This window comes from Athene noctua, chromosome 24 (assembly GCF_965140245.1).
Source record: "Athene noctua chromosome 24, bAthNoc1.hap1.1, whole genome shotgun sequence".
In the NCBI taxonomy this organism is placed as follows: Eukaryota; Metazoa; Chordata; class Aves; order Strigiformes; family Strigidae; genus Athene; species Athene noctua.
The window spans coordinates 8,732,242-8,752,770 of record NC_134060.1 but is presented as its reverse complement, the minus strand read 5'-3'; the positions used below and the strand labels follow the sequence as shown (position 1 = coordinate 8,752,770).

General features: G+C 53.5%; 1 protein-coding gene across 1 annotated transcript; it reads right to left on the bottom strand.

Annotated features, from left to right (window-relative positions):
* Window positions 1-7,112: 7,112 nt before the first annotated feature.
* On the bottom strand, window positions 7,113-19,765 carry LOC141969774 (electroneutral sodium bicarbonate exchanger 1-like). The gene is given in 24 exon segments (XM_074925853.1): window positions 7,113-7,250; window positions 7,659-7,790; window positions 7,892-8,065; window positions 8,600-8,668; window positions 9,406-9,657; window positions 10,200-10,361; window positions 10,714-10,827; window positions 11,464-11,625; window positions 12,032-12,137; window positions 12,239-12,484; window positions 13,179-13,312; window positions 13,450-13,624; window positions 14,089-14,180; window positions 14,359-14,505; window positions 14,975-15,062; window positions 15,435-15,592; window positions 15,713-15,801; window positions 15,904-16,089; window positions 16,467-16,627; window positions 16,841-16,976; window positions 17,415-17,549; window positions 17,888-18,104; window positions 19,454-19,537; window positions 19,640-19,765. Coding segments are annotated over 24 exon segments (3,483 nt in total).
* Window positions 19,766-20,529: the final 764 nt, after the last annotated feature.

The following is a 20,529-nucleotide window of genomic DNA, read 5'->3' as shown; positions in this document are numbered from 1 at the left end:
TTTTGAGAAATACTGGGAAACTTGATTGTAGTAGATTTGGAAAATGGCTGTCCATCTTTAAAAGTTCAATTTTAGCAGTATCAATTAATCTCAATACAGAAAGGAAAATTATCTCCAATGGTTCGTGCATAAAAAAGGGAAGAAATCTTGGCTATTGCCCAAATTGGTACTTCCTGACAGTACTAATAATTAGACCTGTTTTTAATGGGCATATGCCCGTTTTTGCAAACAAGACACTTTGGTTATTCCCTGTGCTCAAGCTACGGTAAAAACTTCTCTGTTTCTTCTAGAACTCGCACTTGCATCTCTGTTCAGCCTGAACGCCGCCTTTGATTTCTGGGTGTGCTTCAAATACGCAGTGGCACCGACCAGCCTGGTCGTGAGTCCTCCTCGCCAGCAGACCCTGCTGGGGTTGCAGAATGCAGGTGGGTGCAATAAATATCTCTGGCAATCTTTTTTTATCTTATTTTTTGTTTCTCAACGGCAGGATTCTCTAGCGAAGCGAGTTCTGAATCGCCTCCTCTGACAGGAGCAGTAAACTGAATTACCTGCAGCATATTCAAATTCACCACGTCAAGTGATGATTTGATGAGTGTTTGTGGGGAGAACTGGAGGGGAAACAAACACAGACAGTGGAAAAGGCAGGATGAGAGCCGCTGCTGAAGGACAGGGAGGGGCTTGAACACTGTGAGATTGGGCAAGGAATTTATGACTTGTCCATGGAACTAGGAGCCAGGCAGAGAGTGCAGGTTCATATTTCCTTTTGATTTCCTACTACTGTCACGCTGGGTAAGGAGAACTAAAAGGAGTGACAGACAGACCTTTGTGTGAAGTGTGAAAATGAGCCTAGAGAGTGGTCACTCAGAAAGCTTTTGGAGATCAAAGCAAAGGTCTAAAAAGAACCTGACAAGGCAAATATACCAAAAGTGAAATGCTGGCACGGTAGTATTGCACTCTGCTCGTCTACCCTAGAAGATGAGAAGCAGATGGTTGTAACGCTGTAACACCAAGGTTCGAGCATCTCTCGTATCTCCTGTGTTTACAAACATTTCATTAGCGGAACATACCCTGTTTTGTCCCCTGGAAATGGGTATGAAGCCCCTCAAACTAGCACAAAATTCTGCTTTTGTGTCCTTTCAAGCCCCAGTAACTGCATGAATCTTGTTGCTTGCAGAGCTTTCTCGGGGAGGATGCCTGAGTTCCTTCCGATGGAGCAGAGGAGGGGAATTCAACAGCTGCCAGTGGAACACCCTCTTGCCCACCAACTCCTGTGTAAGTGTTGGAAGCCATCTTGATACAACAGCATAAAGCAGGTTGCCTTTCAGCGCAGGTTCTTTGGAGGGAGCAGCCAGTCAGTCTTTTGAGGAGCAGGGTAAAATCCTGTTGGCGTCATTTGCAGAGAGAATCCCATTGGGTCAGCGGGGTTCCGTGGGGAGCAGCGCCAGCGGGGTTGGACGTTGCGTAGATCACGGCGGTGCAAGTGCAGGGCTTAGCCTTAGGCCGGGCTCTCCGACTCCTCTGCAGTGTCAGTCAGGTCACTGCAGGGAGCAGCCTGACAGGCCCGGGTCTCGCTGGGGCGCTGCCCTTGCTCTGTTTCTTTTAGAAAGGCAAATGTCTGCCTTAACCTGACAATTCCTAATGCAAGGGAAAGCTTTCGCCGCCTTCTCATTTTCCTTTGCTTTAATGGACAGAGGGGAAAAATGCAGATGGAGTGGCATGGCTGTGGTTTACTTCAGTAATATTTTGTGAGAAACCTGAAATCTGTTGTGTCTCTCACGGGGGAGAAGACTCATAGCAATGCTTTGCCCGTTAATCTGAGAGGTCAGGAGGAACAGCGCCTCAGTGTAAACATGGCTTGAAAATTCAACTTTACAAAGCCTCCCTCTGTCAGCTTGTCAGGGCAAAGAAACGAAAACCAAGAATCTCTTTGGGAATATCTCTCAAAGCTCAGACAAAAAAGAAAGGGAGCTTCACATCCAGCGACCATGGATGCAGCATGTCCCACCTCCACCTTCCGTGGCTGTATTGGCCAAGCCCTGTCGTAGCCGTCCCTGGGAAGGATGGGCATGCAGGGGATTTGGAGGTGGCAGCAAGCCTCCTGGGCAGCAGCCAGTAAGGAGCAGGGCGACTCTGCCAAAAACTTGACTTGGAGTGTATTGTCTGGGCAGGACTGGCTGACTACCAGACTGGTTCACCCGGTTTAAGCTTTCCAAGCCGAAGCCCTAAGTCATCCACTGCAGAAGAGAGACGCTGTCTAAGGCCACCAGCTGGGAGCAGGACTGTGACCTCCAGGAGGGACAGAAGCAATCGGGAAACAAAACGACCCAGGGAGACTACAACATTTGCTTCCCCGTGAGAAGAAAAGGAGGAACACATAGTGCTCATTGCTCTCCCTTTGCTTGCCATGAGCCTGGATTGTCCCACCAACCTGAGGGAGACGGCTCAGCGACAAAGAACCGAGTGAAAGAACATTATAAAGAGAGATTTAACCGGCCCAGCAGGATTTAGAGCAAATTAAGCATTTCAGACTGCAACCAGACACCAGGAGGGGAAGGGCAGGGTTCAGATAAGGCAAATGAGAGCAACTGTGAGGAGCACCAGACAGGAAGAGCACTTGTGAAAGCCTCCCCAGAGAGGTAGGTGCCCTGTGACTATGGGAGCCTTGCTCCAGAGGCCTCTTAAGGATCGTCTCCTTCATCAGCACCAGCCTCTTCTTCCTAAACACCACTTGAGTTGGACATTTCATTTGTTTCTCCCATCCGCGGGTGAGTGCAGATGCCTCGACAGGAACAGGGACATCCCAGCCAGAGGAACCACAGCAGGGGAGGTGCTCACAGAGAGGCCCCACAGTCTCTCGTATCGAGCAGAGGTAGGCCAGGAGTGACACCCCGCAGGGAGGATAACAGAGGGGGCACACACGTTGGCGGGGGCACCTGTTTGGGACAGAATTGCTCCATCTCTAAGGCGACATCTCTAAGGGCTTCAGGAAGGGGTGTGGTGGACGGAGGAAGCAAGCAGTCGATTCAATGTGAATGACAGAGCAAGCTTCAACTTTATTGAAAGAAATCACATCTTATATAAGCACTAACTATAATTATGCATACTACTCACAAATCTATGGGATACATCTAAAAGGTTACATTACAATATCCCAACCCCTCGTGGCATTTCGAGTATGTCACAGCATCCTCCTTCTTCCGGCTTGTTTTTTTTTCCCCAAGTTGTTTGCCACAATAATCAAGGCCACTCTGTACCTCAGTTTCTCCCTTTGTTAGCATAACAGTCCTTTGTTAGCATAACTGTGCCCTGAATCTCCTTCCTTGTTAGCATAACTGTACCCTGGGTTTTTTCCTTTGTTTACCTCAGATGGCTGCAATCAGCTCCTGCGCAGAGCCATGGCCTTGTTCTGCAAGCCATTCTCCAACAGTCAGGAGCTGTTCAGAGTCTTGGTCTCTGCCTGTCTGTCTGTTCTGGGCTTTCTTGCAACTCTCCCCTTTATCTTTTAGTTTCCCAGAAAATGGCAGGAGGGTCAGGGCGTGCAGGCATTAAGTCTTCCTTATCTGTTCTCGATTAATCATGAAGTGTCTGTTGCCAGTGTCCTTCCCCTGGGGATTGAGATGGCAATCCCAGTCCTTTCCTGTTAGAGGCTTTGTGTTTTAAGATGGAGAAAATGATGGAGTTGCAGTGAATTGAAACTGTAGGCTAGCAAATTGTTTTATCCATTGGAGTCAAACAGTAGCATTATGGATCTTTTCCCTTTCAGAGGAAGGAGCCACATCTCTTCTTGGAAACCGTCAAATCTATCAGAATGACAGAAGAAATGTACTATGGGTATTTCCCCTTTAAGCACTGAGCCTACTTTTTCTATGAAGAACTCTTTTTGAAAGCAGTTGTTTCTTACAGAACGTGTCGACAGTCCCCTGTGCACTCAGAAATGTACAGCAGATACTCGAGCATCAACTGAGCAGTATTGCTGCCCAGATTATGTCCTGTTCTGAGCAAACTTTTTTATAATTGAGACGTGATCTTTTCCCTGTTTTTGAAGCAGTGGTGTTGAAGGTTAAACTTTTAGAACAATGTAGCCATGCTTAGGTCAAGCAAGATGTCCTTTGTCTATGTTAAAGACACCAGCAGAACAGGTCGACAGCTGCCTTTGAGCCAGGACATCCCGGAGCCATTCGACCTTGAAGAGGGTACATTGCCAACTGGGCAAGCAAACTCAAGGTCCAGTGATCCTTCACTGAACTGCCCTCATTAGAATACTAAAAATCTTGCCTGTAGGTCAAGCAGACCCTTGGCCAGGTGAAGACCCTTCCCCTCAGCATGCGTAGAGTAGAAGTCTTGTGTCAGCAGTGTTATAATTGTATGTAAATTAGTAACCAGCCCTCCTAGAGAGGATAGGCTTGGGAAATTACTCTCTGCAAGTTCTGTGTATAAATCTAGCAGGAAAAGCCTCGTTGGGGTGCTTGATTTGTGGGAAAGGGCCGAGCCCACAGGCCTGTGCAAGCCTAAAAAAAATAAGTGTGGGATTATTGACCTGTTGCCCAGCAGGCAATGAACCCGCTTTCTGGGCACCAGCACCAGCCCTGACAAACCGTCTCTTCCACTTCACGTTCCCACCTAGGGAAGCGTCGGGCAGATTAAAGCTACTCCCCAAGAGCTGCCCCCATGAACCCTCTTTCAAGATGAAAACGACCAGAATCTTACAGGAGCGTGAGTCTAGACCCACCCTTCTCTGCCCTTGCAAGTGTTTGGGTGCCCCTGGAGTGGGGCAGGGAGAGCGCCCCCCTCCTGCCCGGGCTCTCCGCTGGCAGCCCAGCCCAGCCCGCAGCTCCCATGTGTGTCCTGTGCTGCTGCTGCATACTGGCTGCGGGCACGGGTGGGGGGTGCAGGGGGTGCACGCCCGGGCGGCCTCGTCCAGCTGCCGATCCCCAGCGATGGAGATGGTGGCAGCAGCCACGGAGGTGCCCGCCAGGGCCGGCGCTGGCGGGGGGGGGGCTCTGCCCAGGAGGCAGCTCTCCAGGGCTGGCAAGGGAGTGCTGGGGTAGTGGGGACCGGGGGATGCCCCGGAATGTGCTGGGGAAGGCCCAGGGAGCTGCCCCCAGGCACCCCGGGGAGGGAGAGGGGCAGGCAGTGGGGTGGGGATGGGGGATGTCCCGGGGGTGTTGGGGTGGGGGCCGGGGGATGCACTGAGGACATGGAGGAGGGGGCTGGGGGTGAGCCCAGCAGACGCTGGAGGAAGTAGCGAGGACGCGCTGAGGGGGGGGCACTGGGAGGGACTGGGCGGTTCCTCCCCAGCGCACCCCAGCACGTCCCTTGGTCCCTGTCCCGGTGCGTCCCTGTGCTGTCATCGCTCCTAGGTGCTGGCCCCGCCTGGCCTCTGGCCCCGCAGCAGTGACGAGCTCCAGGCCACTGGTGGGGACACTCCTGGCCACCCTCCCCCTGTGCCAGCTGCCACCAGAGACAGGGACAGACCCCCACGCACATGGGTGTGCAGGGGCACAGGCCACCCCCATCATGGGACACACTGGGGATACAACCTGCCCTGGGGCTTTTTGGGATCCCCAAAGTGGGGCGCAGGCAGCCCCCAGCCCTGTTCCCAGCCCTGTCGCTGCATGGCCGTGGGTCGCTACTGCCAGCGAGTGGCCAGGGGTCAGGAGACCACAGCTCCCAGCTGTGGGGCCGGGGGGAGCCCGGCAGCCTGGGGACCCCCGGAAAGGGCGGGGGGGAACACCTCCGCACGGCCCACAGCACATTAGAGACCCTACAGCAAGGTGCAGCATCAGCTGGTTTACCATCGGTGCCGTGTCCGTGGGTGCATCTCCATCGTCTGCCTCCTGCTCCCCCGGCGGGTCGGGGTCCTGCCTGACCCTGGGGGAGTTACACGGTGGGTTCATCCATGTCATCTCAGATATCAAATGTGCAAGGAGCCGCTGTCCCAATCCAATGTCGGGGGAGGTTTCGATACGATCCCAAGAGTGAGATTAAGACACAAACAAGGTCAAATGCCGTATACCCCAAATAGGTTTTTATTATTAAAAAAGTGAAGAGGGGTAGCGGTAGGACAGAATGGAAGGAAAAGGCAGAAATAAAGCAAGGATGCGGGATAGGGCTGCAAGAACAGTCACCACCATGGATACCGCGGCATCCCTTTGGTCCTCAGCCTTCAGTTCTTTGGTGGTGGGTGCACACGGGTCTGGCTTCCATGGTGGATGCACAAAGAGCAAGGTTTTCAGCTGCCTTTTTTAGTTCATAGTACCAGCTGATCAGCATATCTGATCGCCCTTTTTTTTTCTCTGGTCCAACAGGTTTTGTTGCATCCAGCTTCAAGGGCAGGAACGTTTGCCTCTTACCCGTTCATCAGCCATGCATGCATGGAGCCTGGCCTACACAATGGAGCCACGAACAGCTACAGAATGGGGCCAGCTCAGCACAGCTCTTCCCCTTTGGAGCTTCTATGAAGAGTCCGGACAATGCAACTGCAAAGAAGTGGAGAGTGCATCCTTCAGTAGACGCCCGCTTCTCGGGGCAGCAGAGAATTTCGTTCAATTCACAGGCCGAAGCAGCTTCTCTTGGAGGTTTGCACAGATACAAGCAAGCTTTGAGACAGTCATATGACATTTCATTCTCTCACAGCCACCCTGCAAGAAGTATTTCACACAGCAATCTGTGAGGACAGGAACTTATGCCACCAAGCGCAGCAGCATGAGGCACAAGGGGGCCGGAGAACCAAAGCTCAGCGTAAGCACGGGGGGTTGTGCTGGCTGAGGAGTTTGGGGAGTCAAACCAGAGAGCTGCAGAGCAACAGCTCCAAGCAAAGGCTCTTGCTGGTGTTTGGCCCTGCAGTGGGCTCCTAAGCCACCGCTGCTAGGGATCGTGCCTGCAACTCCTCATTGTTAAGTGTGAGGATCTCCAGCCACTGTCAAGTCACTGATGAGGTCAGCTTTTGGGTCAAACGTGGTGAGCAGCCACTCTGCTTGGGGTCAGAGCCCTGCCATCACCTCCTTGCAGCCCTGCCCCTAAATTGGCATTTCCCACCAGGCTGACTGCTGCTTTCTGTGGGGTGCTCCATAAAGATACAAGGGGGGAAATCTCTGCCAAACCCCCTCCAACTAATCTTGCTGCGGGTCCTGGCTCTGGGTGGGGCTTTACCTGTCACTGCTCTGCTTTGGGGTAGCTGAGTCGCTGGTCTTCCCCAGTTTCAGCTGAACTGACTTTGTAGCAGCAGCTTCCAACATCTTCTGGGGCTCCTGGTATAAGAGGGACAAATCAAGTTCTCTGTCTTTGATCCAAGTGGAGGTAAACTAAACACCCAGCAAAAACAGTGCCTGCTGCCCTCTCCTGACTCTTGGCAGCTTTAGCTGTGAGTGCAGCAGGGTAAAGTCCTTTCACTCCAAACACTGGAGGTTAAAAACACCATTATGGGCGAAGCTTTCCATCTTTGTTATAAATAATTCGTTTTGAAGATTATACCTCCATTGAAGTGTTAAGCTCCCTCCTAATTTAGGAAGAAAGGTTGCACTGCGGGATCCAGGCTATTAGGATGTAGTTCTGCTGAGTCCTGACCTTCCCCCAGCATTTCAAGACAAGCTGTGATAGAAACAGGCGATCTCACAGCTCGAGGGCGATGTTCAGCCCCAGCACCCATCAAGTGTTACCTCTTCTCCTTCGGCTTCATTCTTGGCACTGTCCAACACCTTGCTTTTTGGCATAAGGTCATCCAGAAAACTGAGCTCTCGCTTCGAGAAGCAGAAATCCATCATCTTCCGGACAAAAATGAGAGCCAAATCCTTCACAAGTCAGAGGGAAGATGTGGTGAGGCCAGAGATGAGGCTACATCTCCCTCTAGTGCTGCAAACATCCCACTGCCCAGCGGCACTCTGGCTCTTACCATCACGGGGAAGATGACGGCGGCACGGGACACCTTGATGGCCCAGAGCAGGATGAGGCAGATCAGCTGGATCATGGTGAAGAGATGCACCTTTCTCAAGGGGACGTGCCGCAGGTAGAGGAAATCCGGCTGGTGTTTCGCCGGCATCCAGAACAGCTTCAGGCGGTCAAAGAACTGCAAAATAAAAGCAATTAGTGGCCATCTTGGGACTGCAGGAAGTTTCTGGCCCTGTTGAGACATGTTGGGAGTTTTCAGGACTTCATGTGCAATGAGAAATCCTGGATCCCACTGTGTTCCTCCTGGGAGCAGCACTCATTTTCCCTTTACTCCCTCTATAAACCAGCTTGCCCATGAGGGCTGCCCACCAAGCTGCCGTTATTCCATGCTGGTCTATTAACAGCCTTTGTGGCCCACTGAATCCCCCAGCAAGGATTTCCACCAGTGGGAGAAACCATCTTCCCTTTGCACTGAATTCCCCCATTTTCACAGAACCAAACACCAACCTGCTCTAAACTGTGTAACGGAGAGCGCTGAACCCGCCTGCTCCGCCCAGCCCTCTATACCTGCCGTGCATCCACCAATCTTCCCCTTACACAAAACATTGTCATAGCTCGCTTTTGGAGAGGTTTTTTCCCATGCTGCCACTTTTTTCCTGCTTCTACGGAGGTGAAATACCAGGGAGCCGACACGCTGCACAAGAGTCCGTACCTGAATGCCTCCGAGCGACGACACGCCCATGTAGAGAAAGACGCCATAAAGCACCGGCATTGGTATAAACTGAAACCAGAGAATGCACTCATTTGGGGGGTTAAATTGCATTTTCAGTATTACCCCTCTCTTCTACAGGCACTGCCTAAAATTGCCTAAAGCTTTCCACTTCCCACAGGGTAAGAGGTGTGTCAGATTCTCCCCATCAGAGATTCTGTGCGTGCGAGTGAGCTAATGCTCTGCTGAGGCTGAACTTTGGAGTTCTTTCATGAGAATAATCCTCTTTTTCAGAAAGGTTGGAGGAAAAGAGGTGACCTCACCGAATGCCATGTTCTGTTTCTACATATTCTTGTGGCACCATGCAAAAGTGACGTGCCTGCTTTCAGCCTAGAGAGGAGACCACTTTGTGTGAGGAAGCCCATGGGGACGATGTCAGTTGTTCAGCTACTGGGAACGGCAGTTCTGGGGCATCGGGAGCAGCAAACTGCAACCAGTGAAGTGCTGCCTGTTTGAAAGACAGCAGATGTCCTGCTCTGAATACCCTTAGCTGCAACCCATAAACACGGGTGGGCCTGAAAGATGCCTGAAAGTTAAAGCCGCTGCGTTGCTCGCTTGCCTCGAGCACAGCAAACGGGACTCTGCAGGCCTGGAAAGCGACCAAGGCTGGTTCCCACTGTGGTCAAGCCCCAGGGTCTGGGATCACCTCCTCCTCCGCTCCACAACCGCTCAGCCCTGCAGAGAGGGGACTACTTGTGCATAACCCCAAAAAGCTCACGGTGGTTGGGTGTTTTGCATTTTCCTCTCACCTTTAACAGAGACGTGAAGAAGACGGAGCAGCCCATGAGCACAAAGATCATCAAGCCAGTGACTCTCTGCTCTCGTATTCCCAGAAACTGGGGTTGTTCTCCTGGAGCTGAGCACTTGGACTCTACTTTGAGGCTGCTCACGTGGGTGAGGGACAGGACGGTCGCAGCCACAAACCAGGGCAGCCCCATCACGGAGCAGACCCCGAGCATCACGGCCACGATGAGAAGGTCCAGGTGGTACCCGCATCCTTTCTGCAGGGAGCAAAACATGAGATCCAGCATCCCGCAGCACAAGAGCAAGGACAACATCACAAGTCAGGCTCAAACCCTACTTGAGCACAAGCCAACTTCTTGAAAATTTAAAACGAGAATTGGAAAAGACTAAGGACGTCGCCAGCCTCTGCGCAAAATCTGGCAGGAGTTCAGACTAAGTGGATTTGGAGAGACTGTTTTTTTTCGTTCGTAAATTTCCACCACTTGCAAGTAAGATGTGACTCTCAGTTACCCCTGGCAGCACATCAGAACAATTCGTTCCCCCAGCTGCTGCTGACATTTAAAATCAGAAACGTGCTTCTATATTGCTCTAACATTACTTTGGGCCTCCAAAAGATCGCTTATCTGAACTCCCCTGTCATTCTCTCCCTGTGTCATCGTGAGTTCAGGAGAGCATCCTGCCCCGCAGCCTGACGTTGTCCCAAAGCAAGGCCTTCACAAAGCATTTGGTATAGGAGCTTCTCCCTGTCCCTGCAGCCCGGAGTGGGCTGGGGGTGGGGTCATCTCTTGCAGCCCCGTACCTTCAGCCTGTGCTCCTTCCTGTTCACAATAACAGCAGTGATCTGCTGGTCCATGAAGATCAAGATGGTGCAGAGCAGAGCTGGGATGAGCGCAGCCAACACCGTCCACCAAGGGTTGGGTCCAATGGGGTTGATGAACCACCCGCGGTCGTCTCTGGTAGGCTGCAACAAAGCTCATACCTCAGCATTGTCCCCCAGCCCAGCCCCTTCACTGGCTTTGATTTTCCCTCCCTGCCTGTGTCAGAGCATCTCCCAGCCCTGGCTTCATGTGGCCCTCTCCCGTGGGGTTCAGAGCACCAGTGTCCTCTGTGCAAGCATCTACAGATACTTCTCCTGTAGGTATCTAGTTTGGGGCTGCCTTCTCATTTCCAGAAGGAAACGATGCGTTCAGAGGTGGAAGAAGAGACGGTCACAGCACCAGCACCTCCTCCAGACTCAGACCTGCCCTGCCCTGACATCCCCTTGGGGCATCCCCAAGAGCTGAAACCAGCTCCAAGCCAAACCCTCCCGTTACCTTGAACATATGGGGGACGTGGAGCTTCGGGGATGGGATCCCAAGCGCAAAGTCCATGAGCACCATGATGACGATGGTGAGGAAAACAGCAAAGTCACTTACTGTGGACCGTACCTGGGGCAAGAAACCAGAGCTGAGAGGGGCATCGCAAACGGGGCCCTAACATGAGGTGGAAGAGTTGGGGACATCAACAACGTGAAGGCTGGTTAACACACACCCCCGCCCCCTGCCCTGCAGACACGCAGCAAGATCCCTTGGTTAGGTGCTGCCGTTGTGTTTGTCCCTGGGAGATCTGGTGCTTAATTGGGTGGAAAAGGGTTGTTTGAATTCAGACCTTTAAAAAAATTAATTAAGAAATAAGGGAATAGATGTCTGCCACTACAGCCACGCTCACCGCTAAAATGGGAGTAAGGCACCGAGGCACCATTTGTTCCTCGTTTGAACCAACTTTCCCCTTGAGCACATGACGCCCAGAAGGTGGGAAAAAAACCCAACACTTTGGAAGACATGATTTCCCACTGCCTGAGCAAAAAATTGCTCCGGGGAAGGTCATGAGGCAGGTGGGAAACACTACAATGGCTTTGCACTGATGAAAATGAGTGAGGGACGTGGCAGCTGATGGAGAGCTCGGTCTCCAAGGTCAGTGTTTCCCAGCTTGACCAAATGGTGGCAAACACTGCTCAGTGCTCCAGGAAAGCCATTTTGGGAAATGAGCGTGGAGACTGCGGCAGGCCACCATTTTCTGCTTACTCTGGTTGAGAAGTAACGGCTGGTTTTAAACTTCTTCAAGAAGCTTGACAGCGCAAAGGTGGAGAAGAAGAGGATGCAGCACCAGAAGAGGACATTGGGTGCGTAGGGGCCGTTGTGTCCACAGGCAGGTCCTTGAAACTCTCCATGCAAGTACCGACATTCCTGGAGCAACAGAGCATCAGGACACAAAGGCAGTGCACGTGCGGCAAGGAAACTCGGGATAACAAGCGGGATTTGAGGATCACGGTCAGAGGTCCTGTGACTACTGCTGCTGCTGCTGGAGATTTATAGTTAATGAGCAGCAGCAGCTGAACGAGTGACACAGGGAACTGCAGAGAGGAGAGCGGAGAGATGGGAGGTGATAGGACACCATAACACAGAGCCAGGGCACATCCTCCCCCAGAACGGCAGGTAGCCGTGGCTGAAGAAGACACCAGAGGGGAAGGAAACGCTGGAAACTCTTGGGGATAGAGAAAGAGGGAACGGGGAAGGAGGTCTAAGAGAGCCATGGCAGGAAAGGGTAAGAGACAAATCGTCCCTTCCCCCAGCAGTGGCTCAGGGCACTTACAGTCACCGTGAGGTTTTCCCAGGCGATGCCAGACACAGTGATGTTGTTGCTCTCCCAGAAGCGCAGGGTTTCATTGCTGGGATGGGCCGGTGCCTCACACTTACAGCTGGGACGAGATAGGCCAAGAGAGGGGTCAGGGGAAGGCGGTGAAGGTGCAGCCCTGAGCTCCTGCCAAGGCACAGCCGTGTTTTAGGAGGAAAAACCCACTAGTAGGTGGTGAGCAAGTCGAGCTTGCTGTGCATGTGCACAGGGTAGATCTCCCACAGGTGACTCAGCTTCTCCAGAGCCTCGTAGATGAAGATGAGGCAGATGAGGGAGGCGAAGACTTCTTCAGTGAAGCGGGTGATGTAGCACACCAGAGAGCTGGCATCGGTGGCCACCAGCGCTATGGAGAAGAAGGCGGTCCACAGCCCGATGCACGCCCGCAGAGAGAGATAGGAGAGCGCGTGTTCCCTGGGAAATCAAAATGACACAAGTGTGGGAAGGGCAGCACGAGGCTCCGAGCCAGGCCTTCCCGCAAAGGGGAAAGCAGTGTAGGAGCCCGTCAAGGCTGTGGAGGGTACATGCAGTTTCCACATACTACCACAGACAGCCTCGGGGCTGTGGTGCAGGGTGGGGGGCTGCAGGAGCAGAGGCCAGTTATTTCATTATCATCGTTTAGCAGTTATCTAATTGAGGCTAATTGCAGCTGGTGTGCAAGATGGTGTTCTCCCCCATCACCCTGATGGCCAAATACAGAAAAACTATTTGGATATTTGGGAAAAATGCCTTTCGTCTCCCAGCAAAATCCGGGGTAAAAAGTGCCCGCTTTTGTACTTGGAGAAAAGCAAGTCTTCCCTCCTTCCCAGACCAGACTGATTTGTCTCATCTTCCTTGTGCAGCCCATCTTGGGCCTCCATATTCTTGTGGCTTCTCCTCCTGCTGCTGCTGTACTTCAGTCCTAGAAACCCCAAACTCCCCATCCGTCCTTCAGAGGCCGAAGGGTCTTGCGCCATCACATACTAAAGCAGCAGCAGCGGGCAATGTCTTGGACACAGAAGACAAATCTAACAACTACCACCAAAAAAACCGAAGAAAAACATCTTTTCTCCATCACTGCTGCCTTCTGAAGGCTCTGGCAGCACCCAGTCGCGGCAGGCAGCCTTACTTGCAGAATTTGTAGAGGATCTTCTCAAAGACAAGGACGGGTCCGGTGCTGCCGAGGATGGTGAGGGGTTGGCCGGCAAAGAGGGAAAACACCACGCCGGTCATGGATGCGCCCAGCAGCGACTCCATGGCACTCTGTCCGGGGAAAAGAGGCAGCAGTCAGGAAATAAATCATGAGGGAAAAACCCAAAACCAGAGCAAATTCACTGCAGCGAGGACTTTTGCACGAGTGTTACCCTCCCCCGTGCCACCCAACAGAGATTGGTGCTCACGATGTGGCCGTCGGTCGCCTCCCCCAGCAGCCCCCCGAAGGTGATGACGGGGGACATGCAGGCACAGTAGAGGAAGAGGAAGGACGCCAGACACTGCAGCCTCAGTCCGTCCCGAAAGTCGCTCAAGAACCACGGGGCTTTCCTCTTCACATCCCGGATCAAGCCTCCAAAGAGCCTGGAGGAAAGGACAATAAAAATATAGACTGTTCTCGTGGAAGAACACACGGGAGTTTTGCTCTGCTGCAGAAGGGCCCTCACAAGCGCTGCTCCACAGAAACACTTGCCTCCTCCCATTTCATACCCAGTAGAAACAGGCCCTCAAACACACCCCTCCGACCAAAAGAAAAAGGACCCAACCTGAGAGCCTCTCCCCTCTTACTGCAACAGTCCCTTGCTTTGGGAAGCAGCAGAGGCACTTACACATCTGCTTCCACCCCAGATCAGGAAAACCTGTGAGCAGTGATGCTGTGGCTGAGCCCAGCTGCCCAGATCTCCCACCTGCCCAGCCCAGGGGACCAAGCCGGTATCGTGGAGCACCTTCACTCAGCCAACTCATCCCAGGAACCTTCTAGAAGGGAAGCTGCCTGCTCAGATTTGAGAGGCAAACAGAAAAAAATCCCAAACTGTTAAAGCTCACACCTTCCCGTTCGCTCCAGTTCATGACCGCTGTGTTTCTCCGGCTTGCTGTGAGAAGCACTGTCATCGGGAGCTCCTGGCATCTTCCTTTTTTGCTGTTGAAATGGGAGCAGGATAAAGGGATGGATTTGCAAGTGCTGGCTTGCCTTGCTTCTGCTCTGGGAATGTGACTGTGTCAAACTGGACCCTGGGAATTTGGGCCCTGAGCAGCATCCCCAGCCAGGCTGCCGTCCTGCCCGGACCCCTCGTGCCTCCCTGCACCGCAGCACCCACCTGCGAAGGGACGTTCTTCGGGGGCTCGATTCGGATCGACGGATCCCACTCTCCTGGTGGCAAGACCGTGACCTGATCCAGGAACTCATCGATGCCGGCCACGAGGTCATCCCGGTTCTGGGCTTTATAAGCCACATCGTGGAAAACCTGCCGACAGGAGACAACCTGATGAGAGGACAACCCATCCCGGACAGCCTGAGCAGAGCAATAAGCTCATGGCTAAATGCAAGATCATTTTCCCCTGAAAACGGCAGGGAATGTTCCCCCAAAAGGAAAAATCTGTGCATCCCGGTATCTGCACGAGTCCCTGTCCCCCATGGCACACCACAGCCTTTTCCTTCCAGAGCAAGGCAAGGTTTCCTGGCCCTCGCGATGCCAGCACTGGGGACGGCGTGCTGGGGACCCCCAGGGAGAAGGACGAGGTGCAGGATGCACCCCGGCTGGGATTTCAGCCTCCAGCTAATGTGCGTGTTTGCTTTGGGCTGAGAACGAGGGGTGGGCTATTTGGAGAGCTGCGGGCAGCTGGGACAGCAAATCCTCTTCCTCACTACTATAGAGACAGGGAGAGGAGAAGAAAGACAAAAGTGACCCAGAGATCTCTCTTATCTCATCACACCTCATCCGTCATGAGCGTAGCCATGGACCTGCCGATCTCATGGTACTGATGGCCTTTTCCTTCTGGTCCGAGCAAAACAAACAGGAACCTGGGCAAGAACAACAACATGAGAGAGACGAACGTGCCCTTGCTCAAAGGGCACCCAAGAAAATCCCTGGGAGCTCCCAGCCCAGAGCACAGTTTGAGAGGGAACTCATAGGCTCACCGACTCTGTGGTGAATTTGAAATTCACCAAAACCAATCCCAAATCTCACTTTTGGGCCAACTGTCATTAAAATTGGCCAGTGGGTTTAAAAGATACAGCAGGGAAGGGAGAAACAATGGTGAGGGAGATGTGCAGGGGAGAAACGTGCTTGCTCCCGCTGGCCTCGTTCCCTTGGGACACCGAACTGATGCATGCAGTCTGATGTTGTTTTGCTGGGGTTTTTTTACATAAAATTTCTGTGCTTCTCATTCAGACCTTGTCCGGATGGGAACTTCTGTCATGCCGGAGAGGAGGACAGCCGGGGTCAGGCGGACAAATGCCACGATGGGCTGCTGAAGGAAATCCAGCTCTCCTACGAGCACGTTGGACACTTCAGCGCCAGCAGGAATTTTCTTCAGGAAGCGCAGCTCCGCCTGGGCACAACAAGCAGTTTTCAGGCAATTACCCCAAAAACAAAGACCACAGAACTCTGCAGCCAAGTTTGCAAGAGCAAATCTGGCGCCAAAAGCATAAGAAAGCTACAAGTGTCTCACCTTGCTTAAACCCATTGTGCCGGTCTCTTGGTTCACCCCATTTTTAGCTTCTGCAGCTGTGGCAGAAGGAAGAGGGGTGAGTGTTTGGGCTGGTAAGAAAAACAGTCAGAAAGACAGACACAGCGCAACCGGGATGCTTCCCCTTTGCCAGGCACAGTCTAACGGGGCCGAAGCCCTGCAGGAACCCTCACCTGTCTTGTCGAGGACATGCCGGTCTAGTGGCTTCTTGCTCTCAGCAGGAAAGAAGTGGACAGTGTCAAAAAGCTTGTTTCCTTTGTTCTCCTGATGGTGATGCTTCTTCATCAGAACTTCTCGAACCTTTGCCCGCACGTGCTTGTCAAACTCTGTGGACTGTTCTTGCTGGCACAGGATTGTGTCTGGGGACGGCAAAGGGAAATGAAGCTGTCAGAGCAGAAACCCCCACAAGTCCTGAACCCTGAAGCCCCCGGGGAGGCCCATGCCACGCAGGATACCCTAACGCGGGCTCAGCCTTGCTTAGCAAGACGTTTTAACACAGTTCAGCCTTTGCTGCCACAGCAAGAATTTTCTTTTGCAAAAAAACATCATCGAAGTGCTTATTCAAATATCACTCCACTAAGGTAATTATTTCCCATCCTAAATAATGCAATTCTCTTGCCCCGTCTGGCCATTCTGTCTGACTCTACACAGTGAACCAACTTATAAGCAATCTACAGCACAGACTTTGCCAGAGTTTCCTTGGCCGATCGACTGCAACTCGCCGCGCCCACGGTACCTGCGATCTCTTCGATGCTGTTGGCACAAATGTCCAGCAGCACTGTGCCGCTGAGGATGTAGCTCCTCAGTGCAAAGAGGCTCTGCAAGGACACTGTGCCCACGTAGGGCTTGCTCCAGCGCTCGCCGCCATCCTCCACGTCCTCCTCAAACTTCAGCCACCTGCAGACATTGGGCACCGTCAGCCCCATTGCAAGAAAACAGCCCCAGCCCTGCAGCCCCCGGGATCGAGCTGTGGGGTGCCGAGAGCAGAAGGCTCCTCACAGCAGCACCTGCAGCTGCCAAGCCTCGCCTCTCGCAGAGCAATAGGCAGAGCCCACGGGCGCTGTCAGCATGGGGACTCCTCTCCTACCGCAGCCGGCAGCAGAGACTTACCTTGCTGTTTCCTTCCACTCGGCACCCTCACCCTCTTTCGTGCAGATCTCGTCCAGCTCGGTGAACAAGTCATGGGGGACGTGCTGCTTGTCCTCCTTGGTCCCCAGGATGAACTGCACCCGCTGGGACGGGGTGTCTGGGGGCAGAAGACAAAGCCCCGTCCCGTTACCGCGCTTGAATTTGGCGCATCATGTTCATGTGCAAAGTGAGCATCGGATCAGCACCAGTTCAGCCACAAATATTGGGCTGGGCCCTCTCCCCTGGCTCTGGACAGGCTTGCACAGAGCCTCGGAGAAGGAGAAGCATCGATTCCACCTCTGCATAGGGATGGGCGTCTTTCCTTCCCCATATTTCCATTCTTAAAGCCAGGATCCCTCTACGGAAGGTGACCCTAATTCCATTATGCATTTAACTGCCTTAGAGAGAAAAAATCTGAGAAAAGTTTGGAAAAAGGGGGTCTTGCTAAATAATGCCCCTTTCCCTCGGAAGAACAGCAAGTCACTCCAGCTAGCCACATGGACCCCAGCGCCCATGTAGCCCTGAGGAGTTTAGTGAAGGCTGCGGTGGGACTCACAGTGGTAGCCTGGCTCCGTCGGGGAAGAGTCCTTCTCCCGCTCCCGTTTCCGATGCTTCTGGCTGTGGGGTCGGTGACGCCGGTGGCTCTGCCTCACCAGCGGCATCCACACGCCCACAGGCAGGGTCCGGTGGCCTGAGAAAAAGCAGCATTTGCAGCGCTCTCACTATCGTGGGATGGTTGATGCAGACACCACAGTCAGATCAGTGCAGCTATCCCAGGAGGAAGCACCAACTTCTCTTAATTTTGTGATTTTTCACTGGATCCCTGAATGTCACAGGCCTGCCCTATCAAGGTTTATTTTACCCGAGCTTTGCAACAACTGAGCAACAAGCAATGGCTCTGGGTCATTTAAAACTCACACCATGGCCTCTGCAGGGGCTTTTTTCCCTTTGTTAAAAAAGCCATAATATAAACTCTGTGAAAAGAACTGTGCTGTTTTGTTCAGAAGCACAGCACTTGCAGAGACTCACCTTCCAAATCCTCCCTCTCATAGTGAATATTGACAATGTTGCTCACTCTTCCCCGGTCAATCATTGCCTCCTCGTCGTGTCTCTGGGTGGCAATGAGAAGAAGGTATGAGTTGGGGCTGGGTGTGTAGAGCTCCCTTACATCCTCCCACCCATCATCCACCCCTGCCTCCACGCAAGTCCACGAGGCCTCTGCGTGCCTCCTCCTCCAGACGCAGCCCTAAAAACACGGACTGGTGGGAGCCTTTTTTCCCATACCCAAATAAAACAGCTCATAACATCACCTATACTGTACACAAGGTGAGTCGGGAAGGATTTACTACAGGGAGAGAGATCTGAGGGTTTCAGACCAGAAAAACAAAGCTCCTGCTTCCTTCTTGTCATTCCTATCTGGAAACAAACAAAGAGGATTTCCAAACTGGGGTAAAAAAACCCCAAACCCTGCACTTCTTATCACAGCAAGTTTCAGTCTCCAAACGCGATACCTGCGGGACTCACTAGCTGGCCCTTGGCCACAGGACATGGCCACCAACAACCTCCAAAGGCCCTCAAGAGCCTGCAAGGGCAAAGCTTCGTCTTCAGCCCTACGAAGCTCCAGCTTCCCTTGGTGCCAGGGTGCTTCCCACCAAACACACCGATTTTCTCCTTGCAAAAGCCAAGGGCTGAGAGCTGACGCCCTCTTCACCTGAAGTACCACTGCTGGTGCTGCATGAAGAGCCGCTTTGCCTTAAAAGCCAAAGGAGAATTACAGGGGCAAACAGAAATAAATCCTTTGGCTTCTCTTTTCCCCTCGCACTGGGGCTGGGGAAGGGCATTGCCAGGATTTTCGTGTTCAAAGAAGGAAAATCCCAGCCACTGCATCTCACCCTCAGGACACAGCTGCAACTTTGAAAGGGCCTCCGGGAAGCACTTGGTGGCACCAGTTAACCTGATGGGCAACAGGAGTAAATGCTCCTGTCTGGAGATGAGTTTGCTGGTCCCTGAGTACTAATTTCAGAGCCAACTTGTTGCTACCTCCCTGCCAGCTCCCGGGACTTGCCCGTGTTACCCAGCACCTGGATTATCGTGCGCCTGTGGCTTTCCTGCCCTCTCTCTCACGACAGCCCCCACCACCCTCCGTCCCTTCCGAGCAACGCATCCTGCTCCCCTCTGGATTTGTCAAGAAAAACCCAAACCCCAACCTCGGAAAAATCACAGGATGAAAGGGCTTAATAAAATTGCTTGAAATCGCAATTTACATAAAATAGCAATTTATCTAAAATCACAAGCGCAAGCACGTTACGTGGGTTGTTTCGGAATGGGCAGAAACGGAGCGATTTGGGAGTCGCCGCTTTCAAACGCCCTGCGGGCAACACGGTCTGTAACACAAGTCTCCTTCTCTCTTAGAAACCACTTTTCCTCGGTGCTCCACCCGGTGACACTAAACCTGCCCCAGGAGCCCTCCCTGGGCAAAGCATCTGCCCGTGCCCGTCCTCCTGCGCGCTGGGGAAACGGCAGTGGGACTTCGGGAGGAGTTTTCCCCCTGGCTGGGGGATGCTCAGCCCCTCGGCAGAGCCCCGGCTGTGGTACCTGTAACTCTTCCAGAAGGGACATGTTGTAGCCCCCACTCGGGTTCATCCTCACGTCGGTCACCAGTTTTGGGGTCAGTCGACCCTCCAGAGCAATCAGGGGTCAGATTCCCCCAGGACACCAGTGCAGCTCTCAGCGAGTGGAGCTCAAGTGGCCCCCAGTGCGCCCCAGCAACAGAGCCCCCACTGTGGCCATTGTGACCTCATCAGCTGTGGGGCGGAGCCTGGACTGAAGCCGTGACTTGGCCTGGCTCTCGCTGCCCGAGGAGCTGCTCAGCCCCGGCTGCAGCATCCCCAAGACCGACGACGCCATCCTGGCCCTGGAGGACTTTGGGACGGGGCTGGAGGCCCAGGAGCCGTGGGGGGATGTGGGGATGGAGCCGCCCCCGTCCCAGCCGGCCGTGCCAGAGAAACAGGGCTGGAAGCGGGGGCAGAGCACCCTGTCACCACCCCGCAGCAAGTGCAGGGTGATGGCAGCCAGCCCGGGGGGGCCAGGGGGGACTAGAGACTGATGTGGGGAGCGGGGCGGTGGGTGACAAGGGTGGGGCATTTGGGGGGTGCAGGAGGAGGGTGGTGTATTGGGGGGGGGGCTATGTTATTGTATTTGAGGAGTGGGGGAGGCGGGTGGGGTGTTTGCGGGATGGGTGGGGATGTTGGTGTATTTGGGTGGGAGGGAGGGTTTAGAATAGTTTTGATGGGACGTTCTCTGATGTTTATTGCCATTAAAATCTGTTTTCCTCAAAATCTCTCTGTGCCTGTGTGGGAGGGGGAGGCAGCACAGGGGGCACCGGGAAACGGCACCCAACAGTGCAACAGCCCTGCTGAGCCCCAAATCAGAGCCGGCGAGTCCCGAAGGGCACCAAGCCCCCCCAGGGCTGTCACCACTAGCGGGGCAGGCAATGGCGGGTGGGGGCGACACCCCGGCCCCTTCCCCAGGGCAAGCAGCCGTTTGGCGGTGCACTCAGGACAGACGGCTCCCTGCAGGACTCATGGACACGGCCCCACGCAGAGAGCAGCACGGAACCCCTGGCACCAGGACAGACCCTGGGGGCCCAGGGGGGCGCGGGCACACACCCC